This window comes from Trachurus trachurus, assembly GCF_905171665.1.
Source record: "Trachurus trachurus genome assembly, chromosome: 22".
Classification (NCBI taxonomy): domain Eukaryota; kingdom Metazoa; phylum Chordata; class Actinopteri; order Carangiformes; family Carangidae; genus Trachurus; species Trachurus trachurus.
Window position 1 is genome coordinate 4,256,448 of NC_139907.1, and position 19,260 is coordinate 4,275,707.

At 40.7% G+C, this 19,260-nt stretch overlaps 1 protein-coding gene across 1 annotated transcript; it reads right to left on the minus strand.

Annotated features, from left to right (window-relative positions):
* Window positions 1-14,586: 14,586 nt before the first annotated feature.
* Window positions 14,587-16,909, minus strand: LOC311005196 (zinc finger MYM-type protein 1-like). The gene is made up of 2 exons (XM_083997549.1): window positions 14,828-16,909; window positions 14,587-14,623 (listed from the first exon to the last, which is right to left on the minus strand). Exon 1 carries the CDS (start codon window positions 16,689-16,691, stop codon window positions 14,829-14,831), a length of 1,863 nt encoding a protein of 620 aa, XP_083853675.1. The 5' UTR covers window positions 16,692-16,909; the 3' UTR covers window positions 14,587-14,623; window position 14,828.
* Between the last annotated feature and the right edge of the window lie 2,351 nt (window positions 16,910-19,260).

Here is a 19,260-nt window from a genome sequence, read left to right on the forward strand (position 1 = left end):
TTTAAAAGGTATCCTATAAGCTTATTATATACAGTATTTTCCAATATAAAAACTTAATTTAAAAAGTAACCAAAGTAGGATAAATGGAAATCCTACCATAAATCCTTCATCATCCTCACATAGAGGTTTCACACCAGAACCAGCCGACGTGTTCAGACCGCAAAAACAACAGGTCCAGAACCTGAAAAGTTGGTTTTTAAGGGAACCAACAAATACTCGGTTCTTCCCTGCGAAACCGTAACATCATGAATCATGAATTTCCCTTTGGGGCTCAATAAAGAAAAGTAATTCTAATCTTTGAACTCTGTTGAGGAGGAACTATGTAAGTCTGGTGTCTCCTCCTCTGTGTCTCTAACCCTCCTCTCCTCCATGTGCGTTTGTTTTCAACAACGAAGCCGGTGAGAAATCAATCCTTGGAGCGGTGGATAAGGTTATTTATCATCTACCATGTTACCATGTGTATATCTGTGTAGTCTTATCTGTCATCAACAAGAGAACTAGGACTCTGGAGCTGGAGACAAGGGACACATGGAGCAGAGTTAAGGTGGAAAATCCTGCATAGTTCCTCTTTACAGTGGAGTCAATGAACCAAAAGTTGACAGAAAACCAAAACAATGAGCTGAAAGACGCTAAAAGAGCTGAGTGGATCAGCTTTTAACTTAAATATATTGATTATAGCTGCTTTAAAGTCCTCAAAGTTACCATATTATATCTCCGTTTTAACCACAAACAAAATTTGCATTTTGATTGGCTTGACTGAGACATTTCTGAGGTTGTTAGTATCTGATTAGCAAATAAAACACTGAATAAATAAATCCTCCAAACCTGAAGCCATTGACATCACATAGAGTGAGATTCACAATTGCTGCATTTATTTAACCATATTACTCTGAAGCTGTTGCAGCTACAAATCCTGCATAGCTCTTCTATGCTCTTTAAGAGATGACCAAAGCTGGGTTCACTCCAACGCCAGACCAAATAATTAATACACTTTTTAAAAAAAACTGAAGAATGATTACAAAGACAGCAAAAAGGCAAACACTTTGAGTAATGCAGAGTAACATACTCCCAGAACCAGAACTAGAACCGTGTCCGTCTGAAATCTTCCACATTGGACGGCCTTGTTGTGTCTCCTACGGCCACCAGGGGGCGCCACGTCCCCAGCTCTGCAGGCAGCAGTACTGTCGGTCGGTCGGTGGGGGTATTTATGAGGACAGAGCAGCCCGGGGTGGCAGCAGGCAGCAGACTGGGGTGTGATACAGCTCTGTGAGGCTGCCTGTGTTGATTACATAAGCTGCAATAAACACCTCATCGACAGCAGCATGGATCACTACAGCAGCGTCAGCGAGCTCGGTCGGTATATTCAGCCAGCCGGGGCTTTAATGAGACTTTTTTTATGAAGAATGGGTCTTAATTCAGTGCTGCGCATGATTTATAGGCCACTGTTCGGTCTCTATAAAACACTAAGCAGAACCTTTTTAAAGTGCTTTTTGCTTGGTGGACTGCACAACAAACAGAGGAGTGTCAAAGGTCTGATGTTGGTGAGAGAAGTCACGAGTGTACTGTAGATATAGTACAAAACAACACCTGAGGGAGGATTTACATATAGAATGATTACAAAACCAATTTTCATATTAGGAAAGGGAGCAATAAGGAAAATCATCAATCATAAACCTACAGATCTTAAAATTCAATGATCTTGTGGACTTTAAAACTGCTCAAATTATGTAAAAAGTAAATAATAATCTGCTTCCAGATGGTGTCCAGAAGATGTTTAAGATCCGAGCCAGTAAATATGAACTAAGATCTGGATTTGTATGTTACAAAAAGGTTCAAACAAATGTAAAACAAAGATATCAATTAAAGGAGTCAGTCTATGGAATAATTTAGAAATAGGAAAATGAGAATAACATTCAAAGAATAATATAAAACTGAATTATGAACACCAAACAAACTAAGAGAAACCTGTTCACCTGTTAGAGTCAGTCACTTCATTATGGTGTTAAAATACTACGCAACATGGACCGTGCAATTTACCTGAGTGTTAATTTGTGTTTACTGACTCTAGTGGTAGCCTAACAATAATTTTATCTTTTAGGTATTTTCTCAGCAGCTCAAACAAGCTGGTCCATTGAAATACTGATTATATCCTCTTATATCATCAAACCAAAACAACACTAAGAGGCTTAGTTTGCAGTAATACATTCAAATAGGCCGACATTAATCTTATTCACTGTCTTATTATCTTATTAATCCATCACCTTGCAATGAGATCACTTAGAGCAAACCTGTATTGTCGTGCAAGGACAAGGACACATTGTAGTTTATTGTAGTTTAGGTGTGTTGAGTAGGTAAACCATAGAAACTGATGAACATTAATCAGTTAACAGTTTGAGCTCTCAGAAAATAAATAACTAGCTTTTTTACTAACAGAAGATACCAACAGTTTTAGCCATAGCTTTGCCAGTTTTTAGCCACCGTAAATTATTTGATATGGCTAACTTGAGCTACAGTAGCCTAACTGTAGCTACCAACGGTTTTTGCCATTTCTTGGCGAGTGTTGGGCCAAAATAGTGTGACAATAAAAGATGAAGCCAATTTGATTCTGGCTAACTTTAGTGACCAACAGCTTTAGCTTTGCCCGCATATCTTAATTATATTGTGGATTAAATAAAAACCAACAACAAAAAGATAATAGCTAACTTTTGCTTTAGCTATGGCTTTAGCCTACTATTGTTAGCCAGATTGTTGGTCAGAAAACAGGCCAACAACAAAATAATAAGTAGGCTACTGACTTGTGTGAAATACCAACAACGTTATAGCCAAAGCTAGTTTTGCTAATGTTATCCATGCTGTTGAACAGAAAAGAAACCAAACAAACAAAAAAAATACTATAATAGGAGTTAACGTTGCTTAATGCCAATTGTAGCTTCAATAGCTTTGTCAATGTTAAGGCCTGTAGCTACGCAAGAACAGAGAAATTTGATGGTTTTCTCAACAACAAAGTTAGTTCTGACCAGGACATTTCATACTTCAGAGAGAGAAACTCAAGTGTAGAACTTCAAATTTGACCAATCAAACAATAGTTGTTCGACATCACGCACAATGATGCGTCAAGAACAAGCTGCAAGAAAATTATGACATTTCTTGCAGCCGTGGGAGAGAGAACAAATTTCTCTGTTCTTGTGGAGTATGTAGCTACTTGTACAGGTCTTTAGTCATGTGGTTGAGTGGAAAATACACAAAACAAAGAAGACGGTGGCTAACTTTTGCCAACTTTGGCCACCAACAGCTTTAGCCATAGCTTTGCCGATCTGGAGAAACACCAGAAAACCATCATGTTGGAGTCAAAGCAGGAATGCAAAGACTTAGGATCGACATCAAACTCTGACATGTTCATTTAATACTTAGTTTCTGGATGTTTTGCAGATGTAGACTGACTCACGCTGCATTTTTCCAACCTGAGTCAGTAGATGATCATCATCATCATGAGAGGGAAATACAGGGGATAACAAACATGTGGGGATGAAGGGAGGGCAGTGTGTGTGTTTTTGTGTGGTGAGTGTGGGTTATGTCATGAGGTACAAAACATCCAGAGAGGAAAAAAGGATGACTCACAAAACAAGAAGAAGACGAATAAGAAGAGGAAAAAAGAAGCATGAGACTCGGATAAGTACAAGATGTCCGGGAGGTGGTGCAGGGCCTGCAGATGATGAATACTAAACTAAACTACTATTAATAAACACAGTGTTATGTCTGTTTTTTTCCATGCAAAAAATAGCCAAACGCCTGGAGGTAGTGGTGGAGGGGGGGTTTAGATGGAGTAGAGAGCATAGCGAGATGAAGGGAGCTCAGTGTGTAGTCAGATGTGTGGAGGGTTATGTCATGCAATATGCAGCAGCAGGGTCCCTGGTGCTGTCAGCTGTGCAGCGGTGCAGAAACATAGGAGGAGGAGGAGGAGGAAGAGGAGGAGTGTTATGTAATATTCCCCGAGCCTCTTTACTGGGTGAGAAAAGCCTGCATCGATTAGTGTAAGCTGCTGCGACTGCAGGGCCGAGGGGGTTAAAATAAAATGGTTTATAATCGGTTTGACCTCTGTGGCAGAAAAAGAAGACGAAGAAGACTATGCATAAGCAGCAGCTGGGAAAATGATGATCCCGTTGTGAAATGTAACCTTTTTTTTCCTCAATGAGACAGAATTAGGACGACTTGAATTGAACATTGCTGAAATATGTGTGTGTGTGTTGTCTTATCGTGTCCTTCAAGCTTCTGCAGATGAGGTTTGTGTTACTGCGGTCACGTAGTCCTAATTTCCCTACTGGGATTAATAAAGTATCTATCTATCTATCTATCTATCTATCTATCTATCTATCTATCTATCTATCTATCTATCTATCTATCTATCTATCTCTCTATCTGTCTATCTATCTATCTATCTATCTATCTATCTATCTATCTATCTATCTATCTATCTATCTATCTATCTATCTATCTAGCGGTGTACATGGCTCTATAGACAGGTCATTCTATGAAAATGGTGGCTTTCCTGTCTCTGACACAAAATATATATGTTTTGTTCAAGTGAAGTGTGTTATTGTTATTAAACCATACATAAGACAGTTTTAATGCACATTCTATATATATATATATATATATATATATATATATATATTTCCCTCGGGTAAGGAGTCATGGTTTAGTGACATATTTTGAATTTAAATTACTGTTTTTCTCCTGTTTTAAATCATAATACAAAGTAAAGTGTTATAGCTATTTACTGTAGTAGGCTATGATACTTAAAAAAATCAATGAGACACAATTACTGTAAGACAACTTAAATTGAGCATGTGTCGGTTCATCGTGTCCTTCAAGCTTTTGCGGATGAGGTTTGTGTTACTGTGGTCACATAGTCATTAGCGGTGTACGTGGCTCTATAGACAGGTCATTATATGAAAATGGTGGCTTTCCTGTCTCTGCATTATTCACCAGGAAAAACGCTCAAAGGTGTAAAACAATGACACAAAATATACATGTTTTGTTGTAACTGAAGTGTGTTATTGTTATTAAACCATACATAAGACAGTTATGATGCACATTTTTATAGTATATTTCCCTCGGGTAAGGAGTCATGGTTTATGACATATTTTGAATGTTTTTCTCCTGTTTTAAAGATCATAATACAAAGTAAAGTGTTACAGCTATTTAGTACTGTATGATACTTAAAAAATCAATGAGACACAATTAGGACGACTTGAATTGAACATTGCTGAAATATATAGGCTATGTGTGTGTGTGTTGTCTTATCGTGTCCTTCAAGCTTCTGCGGATGACCTTTGTGTTGCTGCGGTCACATAGTCATTAGCGATGTACATAGACAGATCATTCTATGAAAATGGTGGCTTTCCTCTCCCCCAGTGTTAAACAATGACACAAAATATACATGTTTTGTTGTAAATGAAGTGTGTTATTGTTATTAGACCATAAGACAGTTATAATGAGGTTTATACTGCGGTCACATTTTTTTTCAATGTAGTCATTAGCGGTGTATCTATACAGGTCATTCTATGAAAATGGTGGCTTTCCTGTCTCTGCATTATTCACCAAGGAAAACGCTCAAAAGTGTTAAACAATGACACAAATATATACACGTTTTGTTGTAATTTAAGTGTGTTATTGTTATTAAACCATATATAAGACAGTTAATGCACATTTTTTATATATAGGCTATATATTTCCATCGGGTAAGGAGTCATGGTTTAGTGACATATTTTGAATGTTTTTCTCCTGTTTTAATTAAAGATCATAATACAAAGTAAAGTGTTATAGCTATTTAGTATGATACTTTAAAAAATCAATGAGACACAATTAAGACGACTTGAATTGAGCATCACTGAAATATGTGTGTGTCGGTTCATCATGTCCTTCAAGCTTCTGCAGATGAGATTTGTGTTACTGTGGTCACGTAGTCATTAGTGGTGTACGTGGCTCTATCATTCTATGAAAATGGTGGCTTTTCTGTCTCTGCATTATTCACCAGGAAAAACGCTCAAAGGTGTTGAACAATGACGCAAAATATACACGTTTTATTGTAAATGAAGTGTGTTATTGTTATTAAACCATACATAAGACAGTTATAATGCACATTTTTCATATTTATATCTTGAAGAGCATGGTTAGTGCCATGAATTTGGCGTTTACCTCGGGTAAGGAGTCACATATTTTGAATGTAAATGAATGTTTTTCTCCGGTTTTAATTAAAGATCATAATACAAGGTAAAGTGTTATAGCTATTTAGTATAATACTTACAATGAGACACAATTAGGATGACTTGAATTGAGCATCACTGATATATATATATATATATATATATATGTGTGTGTGTGTGTGTCGACTCTTCGTGTCCTTCAAGCTTCTGCGGATGAGGTTTGTGTTACTGTGGTCACATTTCTTTTTTAAACGTATCATTAGCGGTGTACGCGGCTCTAAAGACGGCAATTTTTTGGTCGGTTATGAGACGGGCGGGTGGTTTACGTCCAGACTGAACAATCTCAACAATTTCTGGCCGGCGTCCCAGAGGATGAACCCTGTAGCCTGCAGAAAGGAGCAGCTGACATTTCCTCCTCGAGCTCCACACATGCACGCGGCGCGGTTGTTGTTGGGGAACAATCGGTTGGATTGTGATGAAATGTGGTGCAAAATAACTCACATTCCCCAAGAGGAAGGATATTTGACATACTTGTCAAAGCCTCATGGGAGACGTAGTCAGTCACACAACAAAATGATATAATAAGTAACACAATTAAATAATCCAACTGTATAATAAATCCCTCTCTTATTTGTTTTCCCTCTTGACCTTTTACCTTCCTCTCTCCATGCTCCCCACCATGTCGGCAGAGAGTGTGTCCCACATGTGTGAACTTTACTGTAAAATAAATACAGCTGCACATTCATTCACATCTGTCATAGTTAAAGTGATACGCCAACATTTTTTTTCATGTCTTGCCTCACTCCCGAGTCCATGACCAGCAGATAGACACCATCCTTTCGACTGTGCGTGCAGTAACAAGGGAGATAGAGCCGTATCGCCCGTAATTAGCTTAGCTCAAACGCTGGAAGTGTATAGGTAGTGTTAGCCTGCCTCCTACCCGAGCCGAAACCAGCAGTCAGAAGCTGATTTCATTTTAGCTCTAAACTCTGTAAATATATCACTTTATCGACATTTCAAACATTTTTAGGCGAGAAAGTAGCCGTTTAGATCAGCAGTGTGTCGTTAATTTGTCTAAATACCAGCTGTTTACAATTTTGTTGGGACGAATTCGGCGCTAATCCAGCTAGCTGTTGTGACCAACGCACTTCCAGTTACTTTCACGAAATAAAACCCATTGCCTTTACATACAGAAGTGGTTTTACTTTGAAATAGGAAGCTAACCTACCCTCGATGTAGCTAGCTTGAACCAAAATAAACCGTTTGCTTGAACCCTCCGTTTTGACCGATCTCGTCCCGTTAGCGGCATTTGACCGCTCAAGATGCCTTACCGGAGAGTTTTGTCAGCTCTGAGACGAAGATCGGCCCGCCGGTTTCCGTTTAGAGTTGCTGAAGAGTTTCTCTGATGACTTTAGGTGGAGGCAGGCTAACACTACCTATACACTTCCAGCGTTTGAGCTAAGCTAATTATGGGCGATACGGCTCTATCTCCCTTGTTACTGCACGCACAGTCGAAAGGACGATGTCTATCTGCTGGTCATGGACTCGGGAGTGAGGCAAGACACAAAGAAAAAAAAATGTTGGCGTATCCCTTTAAAGACTGAGCAATAATGAAAATGAACATGTGTGGTCTGATTTAAACGTTACTTTGTGTTTCCAGCTGTTACATCTGAAATGTCTCGAGTCCTGAGGAGAATCCGTCTGCAAAATTAAAAGATCAAATGTTCATTTATTGATTGAATCACACAGCAGCTTCCTCTAAGATGCACAAACCACAAGGGTGGTCAATTATAAACCCGAGAAAAAAAAAAGAAATGAGCAGTTCAAAGGAGCCTGATTATAAAGAGTCGGCTGTCTGACTGTGATAAGGAAAAATATGTTGTTTTAATCAGCTCTTTGTCTAATTAGGAATAATGGGAGACACTCATTTGTCCCATTGTGCTGAATATAATTAATGTTAATGTAACAACCAAGTTCCTGCGTTTGGTTACAAGTGCATCAAATAATATTTATTATATCTAAAGGTGCAATAGACAGACACTTGCAGCCTGTAGCAGATCATGTCAGACAGTGGAATGAGTCATTAATGTTAATTTATGTTAAGTTATGGTAATTTATCTCTCAGAGGAAGAACGTTACATAACCCAACAAATATTTACATTCAAGTTTCCCCTTTAAATAACAAAACAAAACTGTTTTTAGCTTCAAGTTTGCTGCAGAGCTGAGATGACACTCTGTTTGCTTCGGTTTATCCCGATATATTCATCATGTTCCTCATCGGTTGAACCTTAATGACTTCACTGTTCTTCTCAAACATCCCCACAGGATTTTCTGATGAATCAGTATTGGATCACGTTTTTCAATATGTTTAAAGGGATAGTTCAACATTTTGGCAAATTGACCCATTGCCATAATCCCTATAGTCATAGCAGTAGGTTTGTTACCTTTAATTGTCGGTGCAAGCTGTTTTTAGAACGGCGGAGCAGAGCCGCGAGCTGCTCAGAGCTACGCTACGGAGGCTCATGGGATTTCTTGGTTTCCCTCATCAAACTCATCAAATACACAATCCAACAACTCCAAAACGCTCTAGTGGACAAGTTGTGACCTGCACATTCACCACGCTATGAGATAATAACAGAACGTTATGAGATGGAGTTGTTTCAGAGGGAAACCAAGAAATCCCATTAGCCTCCGTAGCGTAGCTCTGAGCAGCTCACGGCTCGGCTCCGCCGTTCTAAAAATAGCTTGCACCGACAATTAACGGTAACGAACCTACTGCTATGACTATAGGGATTATGGCAATGGGCCAATTTGCCAAAAATGTTGAGCTATCCCTTTAAGGTCTCCAGAGGATGAATTTTAATGACGTTGTTGATCCTCTGACCTTTTCATCTTTCATGTTCCTTCGTGAGGTTAAAATCTTAATTTGTCCCTTTGGGTTCAGAGCTGAAGGAATCAGAATCAGAGTCTGGAAACTTTATGGATCCCTAGAGGGAGATTAAGTTGAATTACAGTAAAAAAGAAAAAAAAAAAAAAAAGTGAATTAAATGTCCTTTGAGCTAAAATCACATTTGTTAAATGTTCTCTCTTCATAACTTTCTGATATGAACATGCAGTATTTATGGATTTGACTATTTGTTGGGATTTTGAAGACGTCACCTTGGACATATCTCTTCCTTATGCTGCTTTAATGACCTACGTTCTTAAGGAAAACGACCTTTTAGATGAACAAACTAACATTTTTACACTGCAAAAAATCAACTATCTTACCAAGAATATTTGTCTTATTTTTAGTCAAAATGTCATTTCTAGTCAAAACAAATCTCATTGTACTTAAAATAAGACTCATCACATTAAAAAGCAGCTTGTTTTTAGACACTTTTTCCCTCTTTCAAGCATATTTTCACCTCAAATAATCTGATAATGGAGCAAGTTTTTCTTCCTTATTACAAGCACAAAAAACTTGCTTTCACTGGCAGATTTTTCTACTTATTTCAAGTGAAAATTAGTTTGAAACAAGTGAAATGATCTAAAAACAACTAAAGTTTTAGGTGATGAGTCTTATTTTAAGTGAAAAGAGTTTAGTTTTGACTAGAAATGAGACATTTTGACAAGAAAAAAGACAAATATTCTTGGAAAGATTTAGAGTTTTTGCAGTGTATGAACTTAAAGCAGAAGTAAGCGATCCGGTCGTTTTGGCTAACTTCTTGTCAGCAGATGGAGTTAGCAGTCCCCGCCCTCGTCCCTACGTCACCACATTCACGAGCATCCCTTGGCTGCACACACAGAGAGGACCGCCCCTTTATGCCGTTCTCTCTCCTCATTGGATAAAGGTTGTAGGATACAAGGAAAGTTTTCTCCTCGGCTTACAGCAGAGCAGAGTGACTGACAGACCCGTGTTTTGGTCCAAACACTCTATGTAAGTGATTGCTGTCGGAAGATACAACTATTTAAGACTTATATTAACACAAATATTCCGCTTACTTCTGCTTTAAACAAAATATTCACAATCGTAACAACATGATGTTACATATCTGAGACAGGAAACAACATTGAAAACATGTTTCTGCTGCTGCTGTTTCGTTGGGTTTTAACTCCACTCACTCACGGGGTCAGGGGAGGATCTGGGGTAAAGTGAAACATCCCATCATCTCTCTCCCTGTCTCCCTCTCTCTCTCTGTCTCTTTCCCTCTGATTTGGGGATGTTGGCTGCGGTCCGAGGCCCATCTGTCAGTGTGTTTCTGGTGACTGGTTCTGTTGGCAGCCGGCCTCCACACAGAAACACTCAGCTCCGGCTCAGGCAGGACGACAGCTGGAGACTAATTCTTTCCTCTGGTCCGCCCTGTGAGAAACTAAAACTCACTCAGTCAGAAGTTACGGACGGGCGTCGGGCGGTGATGAACACAGAGTTTTTAACCTCTTGATCCCCGCGAGAAGGAAACAGGAACATGGAATAAAATCTGAATAAAAAGGACGTCCCTTCAGTTTATTATGAATCAGATGTCCTCAGATTTTCCATTTATGCCAAACAACAGCCTGGTTACTAACATGTAAAGGCTGAGTAGGTCACTGTCTGTGTATATATGGCTATTTCCTGGAGTCAGAGTTTATTTACATTACATTTGCAGCTCAGTTTATGTGTAATATGTATAGTGCCATATTTCAAAATAATAATGGAAAAAAAACTCTAAAATCTTTAATTCATGTTTTAAGAGGAACATGTAACGTTCCTACAGGACATAAAACCCATGTAACCTTGTTTTTTGTTATAAATCAACGTAAAACAAACATTAATTTACAAATATTTAGCGTTTTCTACATCATAAAGTCATAAATCTTCCACTTCAGTTTGTTTTCTGTGTTGTTTATTTGATTTTAATGTGGAATGGTATATTTATGCCAGAACTAAAGGGCTATTTATTCAGTTATGCATGACAAAAGTCTAAATATGTGATTCAGTATATCATTTTACACATAAATCATTTTAAATTGAGACAAATAAACTTTCTATTTTATAAAACCTTTGAATTCCTATTTGAATATGAATTTCAATGACACTGTTAGGTCTGTTTATACCCTTTTGCTGTGTGTATTAAGAAGCACTTTGTAACCTTGTTAAGAGAAATGTTACGTAAGTAGATTAGTCCAGATATTATTGTTATTTATAGTAACATTTGCTGCTTTTCTGAACCTCTAGAATAAAATCCTTACATATTGCACAAAACATTGACCTAAAATATCAGATTTCAGTATCTAAACTCAGCGTAGTGGCTGCAAGGACGATGCGTGATGGATTTATTTGTCTCCATCTGTGTGTGGCTGTAACACCGGTACCTGACAGTGATGGGGATTGGTGCCATATTTGGCCGGTTGCCACAGCAACAGCACTCACTCCTCCTCCGCGGGAGCTGCCCTCTGTTTGGCCTGTGGATAATATTATTGTTGTTATGTGTGTGTCTCCACTCCCACGTTTTACATCTGCAGCTCACGGCGCGATGTTGAGGAAGAGGTACAAAGTACAGAAGCAGCGGTGGCGAGGAGGGAGTTACCTAACGTGATTGTGATTTGCAGGAAAAGTATTAGAGTATTAGTGTCACAGAAATTGGTTTCAGAGGCCGCTGGCTGTGGGCATTAAAGTCGGGCTTTTTCCTGGAATATAAACAGATGTCGCTATTTATGCTTCACCCTTCACAAAACATGCATGACCTTTGCATCTCAGCAGAGCACACAATTTGCTGCAGAAGAGCTGGTTGCATGTGGGGAAAAAAAGCCCCATTTCACTGCATTTTTCATGCATTTTCACATGTGCAGCTACACACAGGAATAGCAGCAGAGGCTCATGCGGGTGATGAGAGCTGGAATGTCATATTTAATTCATATCCATAAGCTCCTAATGTGAAGTGCCATTCACTGCGAACACAGACCACTTAGCACTGACCGACGTCTCTATTCTTGGATGCAGAGTGCTGCTGAGTGAGTGACTGAGTGGCAGCAGGAAGAGGCTGGTTGTGCACCTCGGTCCGGGCTGCAGGGGGCAGCCGATCATCGTGCCACGTTCGAGTCCTTCTCACCTTGAACAAGACCTGTGCTGTGTTTGGGTTTTTTCTTTTTTTCTTTTTTTTTTTAGGGCAGTGGGAATCTATTCTCCCTCCGGCCGCCAGTGGAAATCTGTGCAGCTTGTTCCCAAACTGGAGCAGAAGGAGGAAGAGAAAATGTGCTCAAGGGTAAAAAATGAGGTAGTAGTAGCCTACCTGTGTTGAAGTTTGATTTATGAAGATCCCAATACAAGAGTTTGGGGATCCTAAGAGCGGGAAAGGACTCACAGTGGCATGCACAAGTTATGTTAATGTGAACAGTTCATAAAGTAGAAGATGAAATGATCTCCAAAAGGCAGAAAGTTAAACATAAAACACTCATTTGCAATATTTTAATCAATATCAGTGTATTATTTTAGTTTTTTACAGTTTTAGAGTGAAAAGGGGGAAACAAAGCAGCAGCCTGCAAAAGAATGGGAAACCCAGGAGACTTGAGCTCTCACATAACTTTGGTGCCAAGGTGTCAGACAAGATATTTACTATTTGTTGAGGGCCCTTTTCCTTTTCTGTCAGTTTGAAAATGTAAAAGATGGAAAAAAAAGCATGACACACTGTATGTTCCTGCTCTAGACTCGAGGTTTGCTCAGCGCCGTGTGCAACAGTCGGTCAATAAGGAAATGAAATACAGGACAGAAATATGATGTAGATCCTCTTTCTGAGGAATGATAGTAAACTGCTCAAATGACCCTTCATATAAAAACCATAACCGGCCCTATAAAAAAACACTTTCTGCACCTGAATCCATCTTTGTAATAAACCTTCAGCCTCCAGGAGAAGGTGTAAAGTCTGATGCACTGCAAAAACTCTAAATCTTTCCAAGAATATTTGTCTTATTTCTTGTCTAATCTCTTTCCACTTAAAATAAGACTCATCACCTAAAAATTAACTTGTTTTTAGATCATTTTCACTTGTTTCAAACACATTTTCAGTTGAAATAAGTAGAAAAATCTGCCAGTGAAAGCAAGTTTTTTGTGCTTGTAATAAGGAAGAAAAACTTGCTCCACTATCAGATTATTTTAAGTGAAAATATGCTTGAAAGAAGGAAAAAGTGTCTAAAAACAAGCTGCTTTTTAATGTAATAAGTCTTATTTGAAGTATAATGAGATTTGTTTTGACTAGAAATGACATTTTGACTAAAAATAAGACAAATATTCTTGGTAAGATATTTGATTTTTTGCAGTGTGACCTGCAGGTGGGAAGACTGGGAAGGTGGAGGGAGGTGTAACTGTAGTAAATGGTGCACAGGTGTGTCTACTGTGCAGGGTCGACAGGTACGACAACGTCTGGGGTGAAACGCAGAGGGCAGAGACAGAGCTGAGTTGCTGCAGTGCTGCTGCTGCTGCTGCTGTTTCTTCTTTGGCCAAAGTCCAGGCTGCGTCTGCACGTCCACCACCCTGCAGACACACCCCACACCCCACACCTCGCAGCAGCAGCAGCAGCAGCAGCAGCAGCAGGAATGCAACACACCTTCCTCTACTCTGCAAACACAGATCCTGCAGATAGTTTGGCTGCAGCCCTGATTATTAACATTGACACCGAAACACACAACAGCATATTTTGTATTTATCTTGTCTGGTCATCTCAGTGTTTTAGCTGATTATTTTTAGCCATGCAGTGTCTCTGCAAGTGTTCTTCCAGGCCAGGACAGACCAGGCTAAAGGCTAATGCTAAGCTAACAGTAAATATTAGCAAAAATATGAATCAATCGTGTGATGTTGACATTGTAATGAACCAAACGAACTCACCTCATTGTCAAACACCACTGACAGGTAGCTGTCTGCACAACATCTAAAAGTCAAGAAGCTTTGAACTGAAGCGCAACATGAAAACACTTCTGGTGCGTTGTGAGCTCATGCACTGCCAAATTGGTGAAGTTGTTTTCTGTATTAAAGGGGACATAGTATTATATAAATATCACTTTTTGAAGGCTCTTTAACATATATTTGGGTGTTTGTCTTGCCTCCCGGTCCCCAAAATGTGAGAATTGACAAAAAAAAATTGTAATTTTAAGGCTACCTAGGTTGAAATCCATGTGGTTTTACAAGCTGTTCCCTCAGTTGTCTGACAATGATGTAACTAGGTTTTGAATTTGCATAACCCCACCCCTACCTGGTACCGGTAGAAGGGGGCGGAGCCAGCAGTGGTTCATTTGCATTTAAAGGGACAGGCACTGAAACCAGCCGTTCTGAACAGGGCTGTTTTGAGCAGATGAAAAGAGCTGTGATGTTTGATCCATGGGGAATTTTGACCGAAACACGTCACAGATATGTCTTTAAGACACCTGGGAACATAGGCGGCGCTAGGGCAGGAGGATTGGGGAAGCTACGGGACAAAAAGAGAGAGAGAAAAAAAAAGTCTCCAGTCCAACCAATAGGCAGATAGCTACATATTGATTATGTTATGTTATGTTATGTTATGTTATATTATTATGTTATGTCGTTCTCTACTCGTTTTTTTTTTTTTTTTTGCTGTTGTAGCCCATAATTAATGAATCAAATCAATCAATCAATCAATCAATGTTCTTACCTTAATGAAGCAGCATCCGCCGCGGGGCCTTGGTGTCGTATTTTTCAACTATTTCCTCAGGATTAATCCTCTTGGTTATGTCACTTTCAATGTACAGAAGCGAGAGAGATGAAAGTCTTTGCTGTGCCATCGTTGTTCTCATCCAGTTGCGCACCCGACGCATGGCTGAGAATGTGCGCTCACAGGTTGCGGTCCCGACTGGAAGCGACAGTGCCAATTTAAGCACTTTGGTGAAGTTTGGGTAAAATCCAGTCAAGGCAGCGGCTTTTAGATTTTCCAGAGTTGCACCACCTGAACTCATTTTCACCATGACCATTTCGGCGTGGGCAAGATCAGTGTTGATGGAGAGAGTGGAAGCATATTGTTTCATCAGTCCTGAAGCACCATCAGCATCACAGTTTAATACAGCATCTACACATTTTGCAATTTGCATTGCTTCTTCTGAAAAGCGTTTGTTACAGGCTCCAACAAGTGTGTCAATGACAGGATAGAACAGATGTTTTGCCCATCTGTCCTTGGGGCTCTCTGAACTGGAGGTGCACAGCTCCCTTTGCCCCAGCGTGCTCTCCACAAGTGCAGAAGATAACGTGGCTGTCATGCGTGCAGGGCGCTTGTGCCGAGGCTCCTGTTCTGTGACAGAAATGTCACCCGACTCACAAAAAGTGAGGATCTCTCTCCACATGTCCTCCCAGTTGTTTCTCATTTCCCGAATCCCTTGGATGGTGGCGTGCAGAACACTGGAAGCTTGAGCAAGCGTAGTGTCTGTTTTCTGAAGGGCCTGAGATGCGACATGAATGATGCGCAGGACATGGGAGAACACCACCAAACACACACAGAATTCTAGTTTCCCCACGCTATGAAGCAGACCTGATGCTTCTGTGAATCTGCGGTACGGGGGCACAGAAAACTCACCGAGGGTGGTCATGATGGGTTCGAAAGAGTTTTTCACCGCTGACACGTTTTTCCATCTGCACGCCCATCGCGTGTCACTCAGGGCAGACAGGTCCGCTTTCACTCCCAGCTGTTTTTGCATCTGTAGAAAGGCATGGTGAGTTCCAGGTTGGCCGAAAAATGTGTACAGGCTTTCCATGACACAGAAAAAACCAGAGGCCGCTCGGTTGACTTTGCAAGCTTCGATTAACACCAGATTTAATTTGTGCGCCATACAGTGGATGTAAATAGCGCTGGGATGATCTTGGCGCATCCTCTGCTGCACCCCGTTAACTTTTCCAGCCATAACGGCAGCGCCATCATAGCATTGCGCAACCACGGGAAGTTTGAAAATTCCATGTTCATCCAGGAACTTTTTAATGTGACCATGAATTGCCTCCGCATCAGTCTTCTCAGAGCAGTCAACAAATCCAAGGAAACGCTCTTGTATTTCCATGTTGTGTGTGTAGCGAACGCAAACTGTCATTTGTTCAGATTTGAAGCTCCGCGCTTCATCAACCATGAGAGTGAAAAAACCATTTGCCTCGATTTCTTTTATTATTTCTTTCATCACCATTTCAGAAGCTATTTGTATGAACTCGTTTTGTGTGTCATGACTTGTGAGAGACGCTGATTTCTGCTGTATCATACAAAAGGACGCATCTCGCTTGGCAAGGAAGCTGCACATTTCCAAAAAATTGCCACGGTTGCTTGAGCCTTCAGTCTCATCGTGACCTCTAAAAGCAATCCCTTGCTTTGCCAAAAATAAGACGATATCAGCGACGGAGGTGGCATATTCCCGGTTTTCTTTTATGGTTTTCTTGTGAGCTGTGCTCATTTGCGCAAAGACAGAGCCGCTTCGTCTGGACTGCTGATAACTCTGCCATTTTTCCACACTTTGCTCGTGTTGAGCAGATTCCGTGTGTTTAATCATTTTTTTCTTAATATTTCTCCAGTCCCTGACCCCAAGAGTAAAAGCCTTCTGGTCTCTAGCGCACAGAAACTGTCGGCATGGGAAGCAGAATATCGCATCTAGCTGCTTACTATATTCAAGCCATGAATAAGTCTTAAAATATTCAGAGCTAAAAGCTCTCGTCTGTTTACCAAACTCGGTTTTGGGATACTCTGGCAAAATCGGCTGCGCAGGACCGCTATCCTTTGTCCCCAAATCTGACGGGCAGCAGGTGTCCGGGGGGCCGCGGTTGCTGTCCGGACTGAGGCCGGTGCCTGGAGGAGGGAGGAGGCCGGTGCCTGGAGCTGGAGGAGAGAGGCGGCCGGTGCCTGGAGCTGGAGGAGAGAGGCGGCCGGTGCCTGGAGCTGGAGGAGAGAGGCGGCCGGTGCCTGGAGCTGGAGGAGAGAGGCGGCCGGTGCCTGGAGCTGGAGGAGAGAGGCGGCCGGTGCCTGGAGCTGGAGGAGAGAGGCGGCCGGTGTCCGGGGGGCCGCGGTTGCTGTCCGGACCGAGGCCGGTGACTGGGGAGCAGTGGCCGGTATCCGGGGGGAGGCAGCCGGCGTCATGGACGCTAGTGGCTGGAGGGCCGGAGTCTGGAGGGCGGGAACCAAAGCCGGGAAGGCGGCAGGCGGTCGTGCTGCTGCAGCTCACCAGGTCCTCCTGCCTGGGACTCTTGGACTCTTTTTTTGCATTGAAAAAATTTCTAATGTCCGTTTTTCTTTTCATTTTGCTCGCAGCTCGACTGTCGGTGAAAGCATAGAGCGAGGGAAAGGCTAGTGGTTGCTGCGTTGTAGCCTAGCTACGCCTTGTGTACGTAATGACGCAAGTAACCAATAACAACAACAAAAAAAAACATCGACATAAATAATTCCTTTTAAAAAACGTGTTTTAATGTATTTCCCACCTCTTTCGAGAATAGTATTAAAAAAACATTATTTTATTATTTTATTTTATTTTTTGTGATGATTTTATTTTATTTTTTGTGATGATTTTATTTTATTTTTTGTGACAATTTAGGGGAAGCTAAGCTTCCCCTAGCCTATTGATAGCGCCGCCTATGCCTGGGAACTATTTTAATTGGTCAAAAAGGGGCAGAATATGTCCCCTTTAAGCAGTGTGTTGGACTCTCAGGGCCACCATACTCAGCTGTGTAGCTAATGTTATTATGCTGGCAAGATAGTGAACTTTTACTTGCTAACAAAGGCCTTTAGGAAGCATTTTAGCATTTAACATTAGCAGTGGTGATTTCAATACCAGTGTTGGGCACATTACTTTAAAAGGTAATCAGTTATAGTTTCTAGTTACTTTACCCAAAATACTGAAATATTCTGAGTGAGTTGGTTAGTTCCAGACAAACGGCTTTTTTCCAACTGGACTGAAAAATATAAATATATATAATGTACACTTTAATGGATGTATTATTTTGTGAAGGGACTTGTTGAGTCAAGTAACGGCGCTATAACGGTGGAAACTGTAACTTAATTGATTACTCGTTAATGAAAAAAGTACCACTGTTAGTAAGGACATTACTTTATATCGCCGTTATTCAAAGTCAAAGTCAAATATTTCTTTATTTGTCTCCTGTCACTCCTCAATACATTAAATTAAATGTTGTCTTTCTTGGTAAAATTATGATTTTAATATGTCAGCCGAGTGATTTCACATAAAAAATATCTGAACAACTATTTACTTTTCTGTTTAGCGCCACCATCTGGTCGCAAATTAATGTTTATCTGCAACAGAAAGACATGATGGTTGAAGTCTTTGTTAGACGCCAGGATTTATCTGTTGCTGTGCGTCATATAAACATGCGTGTCTTCTTGTTCCAGCCGGTGGAGGTGATACGGTTTCTATTGTTAGCCAGATGTCAGCTGTGTCTTCGTACAGTCCATCAGTCAGCGCCCTCGACCCTGCTGTTGTTTCTGTTTTCTGCTCTGGCTGCTTCCTCCTGTGACACGGTGACTAAACTGCATGCGCTCGCCTCGCACGGAGAGACATGGAAAATATAGATCTGGTTTTAACTGCGGCCGCTGAGCTGTGATGGAACAAATCATGCACCATCTGGATGAAGTTAGAGTGAGAGGTTTTCTGTCTTTTCTGTTGTTTAAGGTTTGATTTGTTTATAAGGTTTCACTGTTGAAGTCAGAAAACAAAATCCCTCAACTGCACGTTTTCCTTGCAATTCCCTTCAGATGTCGTCTTTGCAAAATTGACAACATGTCTACAAATCCACAGAGAACTGTCAATTCTCTGCATTTCAACACTTCTCTGCTCGCTGGTTTGGTTTTCCGGCCCCATGGTTCAGTATCTTGCTCAAACGTCCTCTACTTCCTGTGCCACAGTTACTCAACTCTCCTCCTCATCAGCTTAGTTTTTCAACCACTGTGCACTGAATGCATTTATTCAGTTTGTAAATTTGTCATTCAGATAATCCCCTCCCTTGGATGGGATTAAAGCTACATCGCATCTGGCTCGTGGAGGCCTCAGCCTAAATATGTTTGTGCTAGAGTAAAAAGATGGTTTTTAAGCCACTTTTGTGTTGTCTTTCCAGTGA

Excerpts from the sequence above, each read along its gene's own strand:
- LOC311005196 (XM_083997549.1), bottom strand. The coding sequence starts at position 16,691 with ATGATTAAACACACGGAATCTGCTCAACACGAGCAAAGTGTGGAAAAA.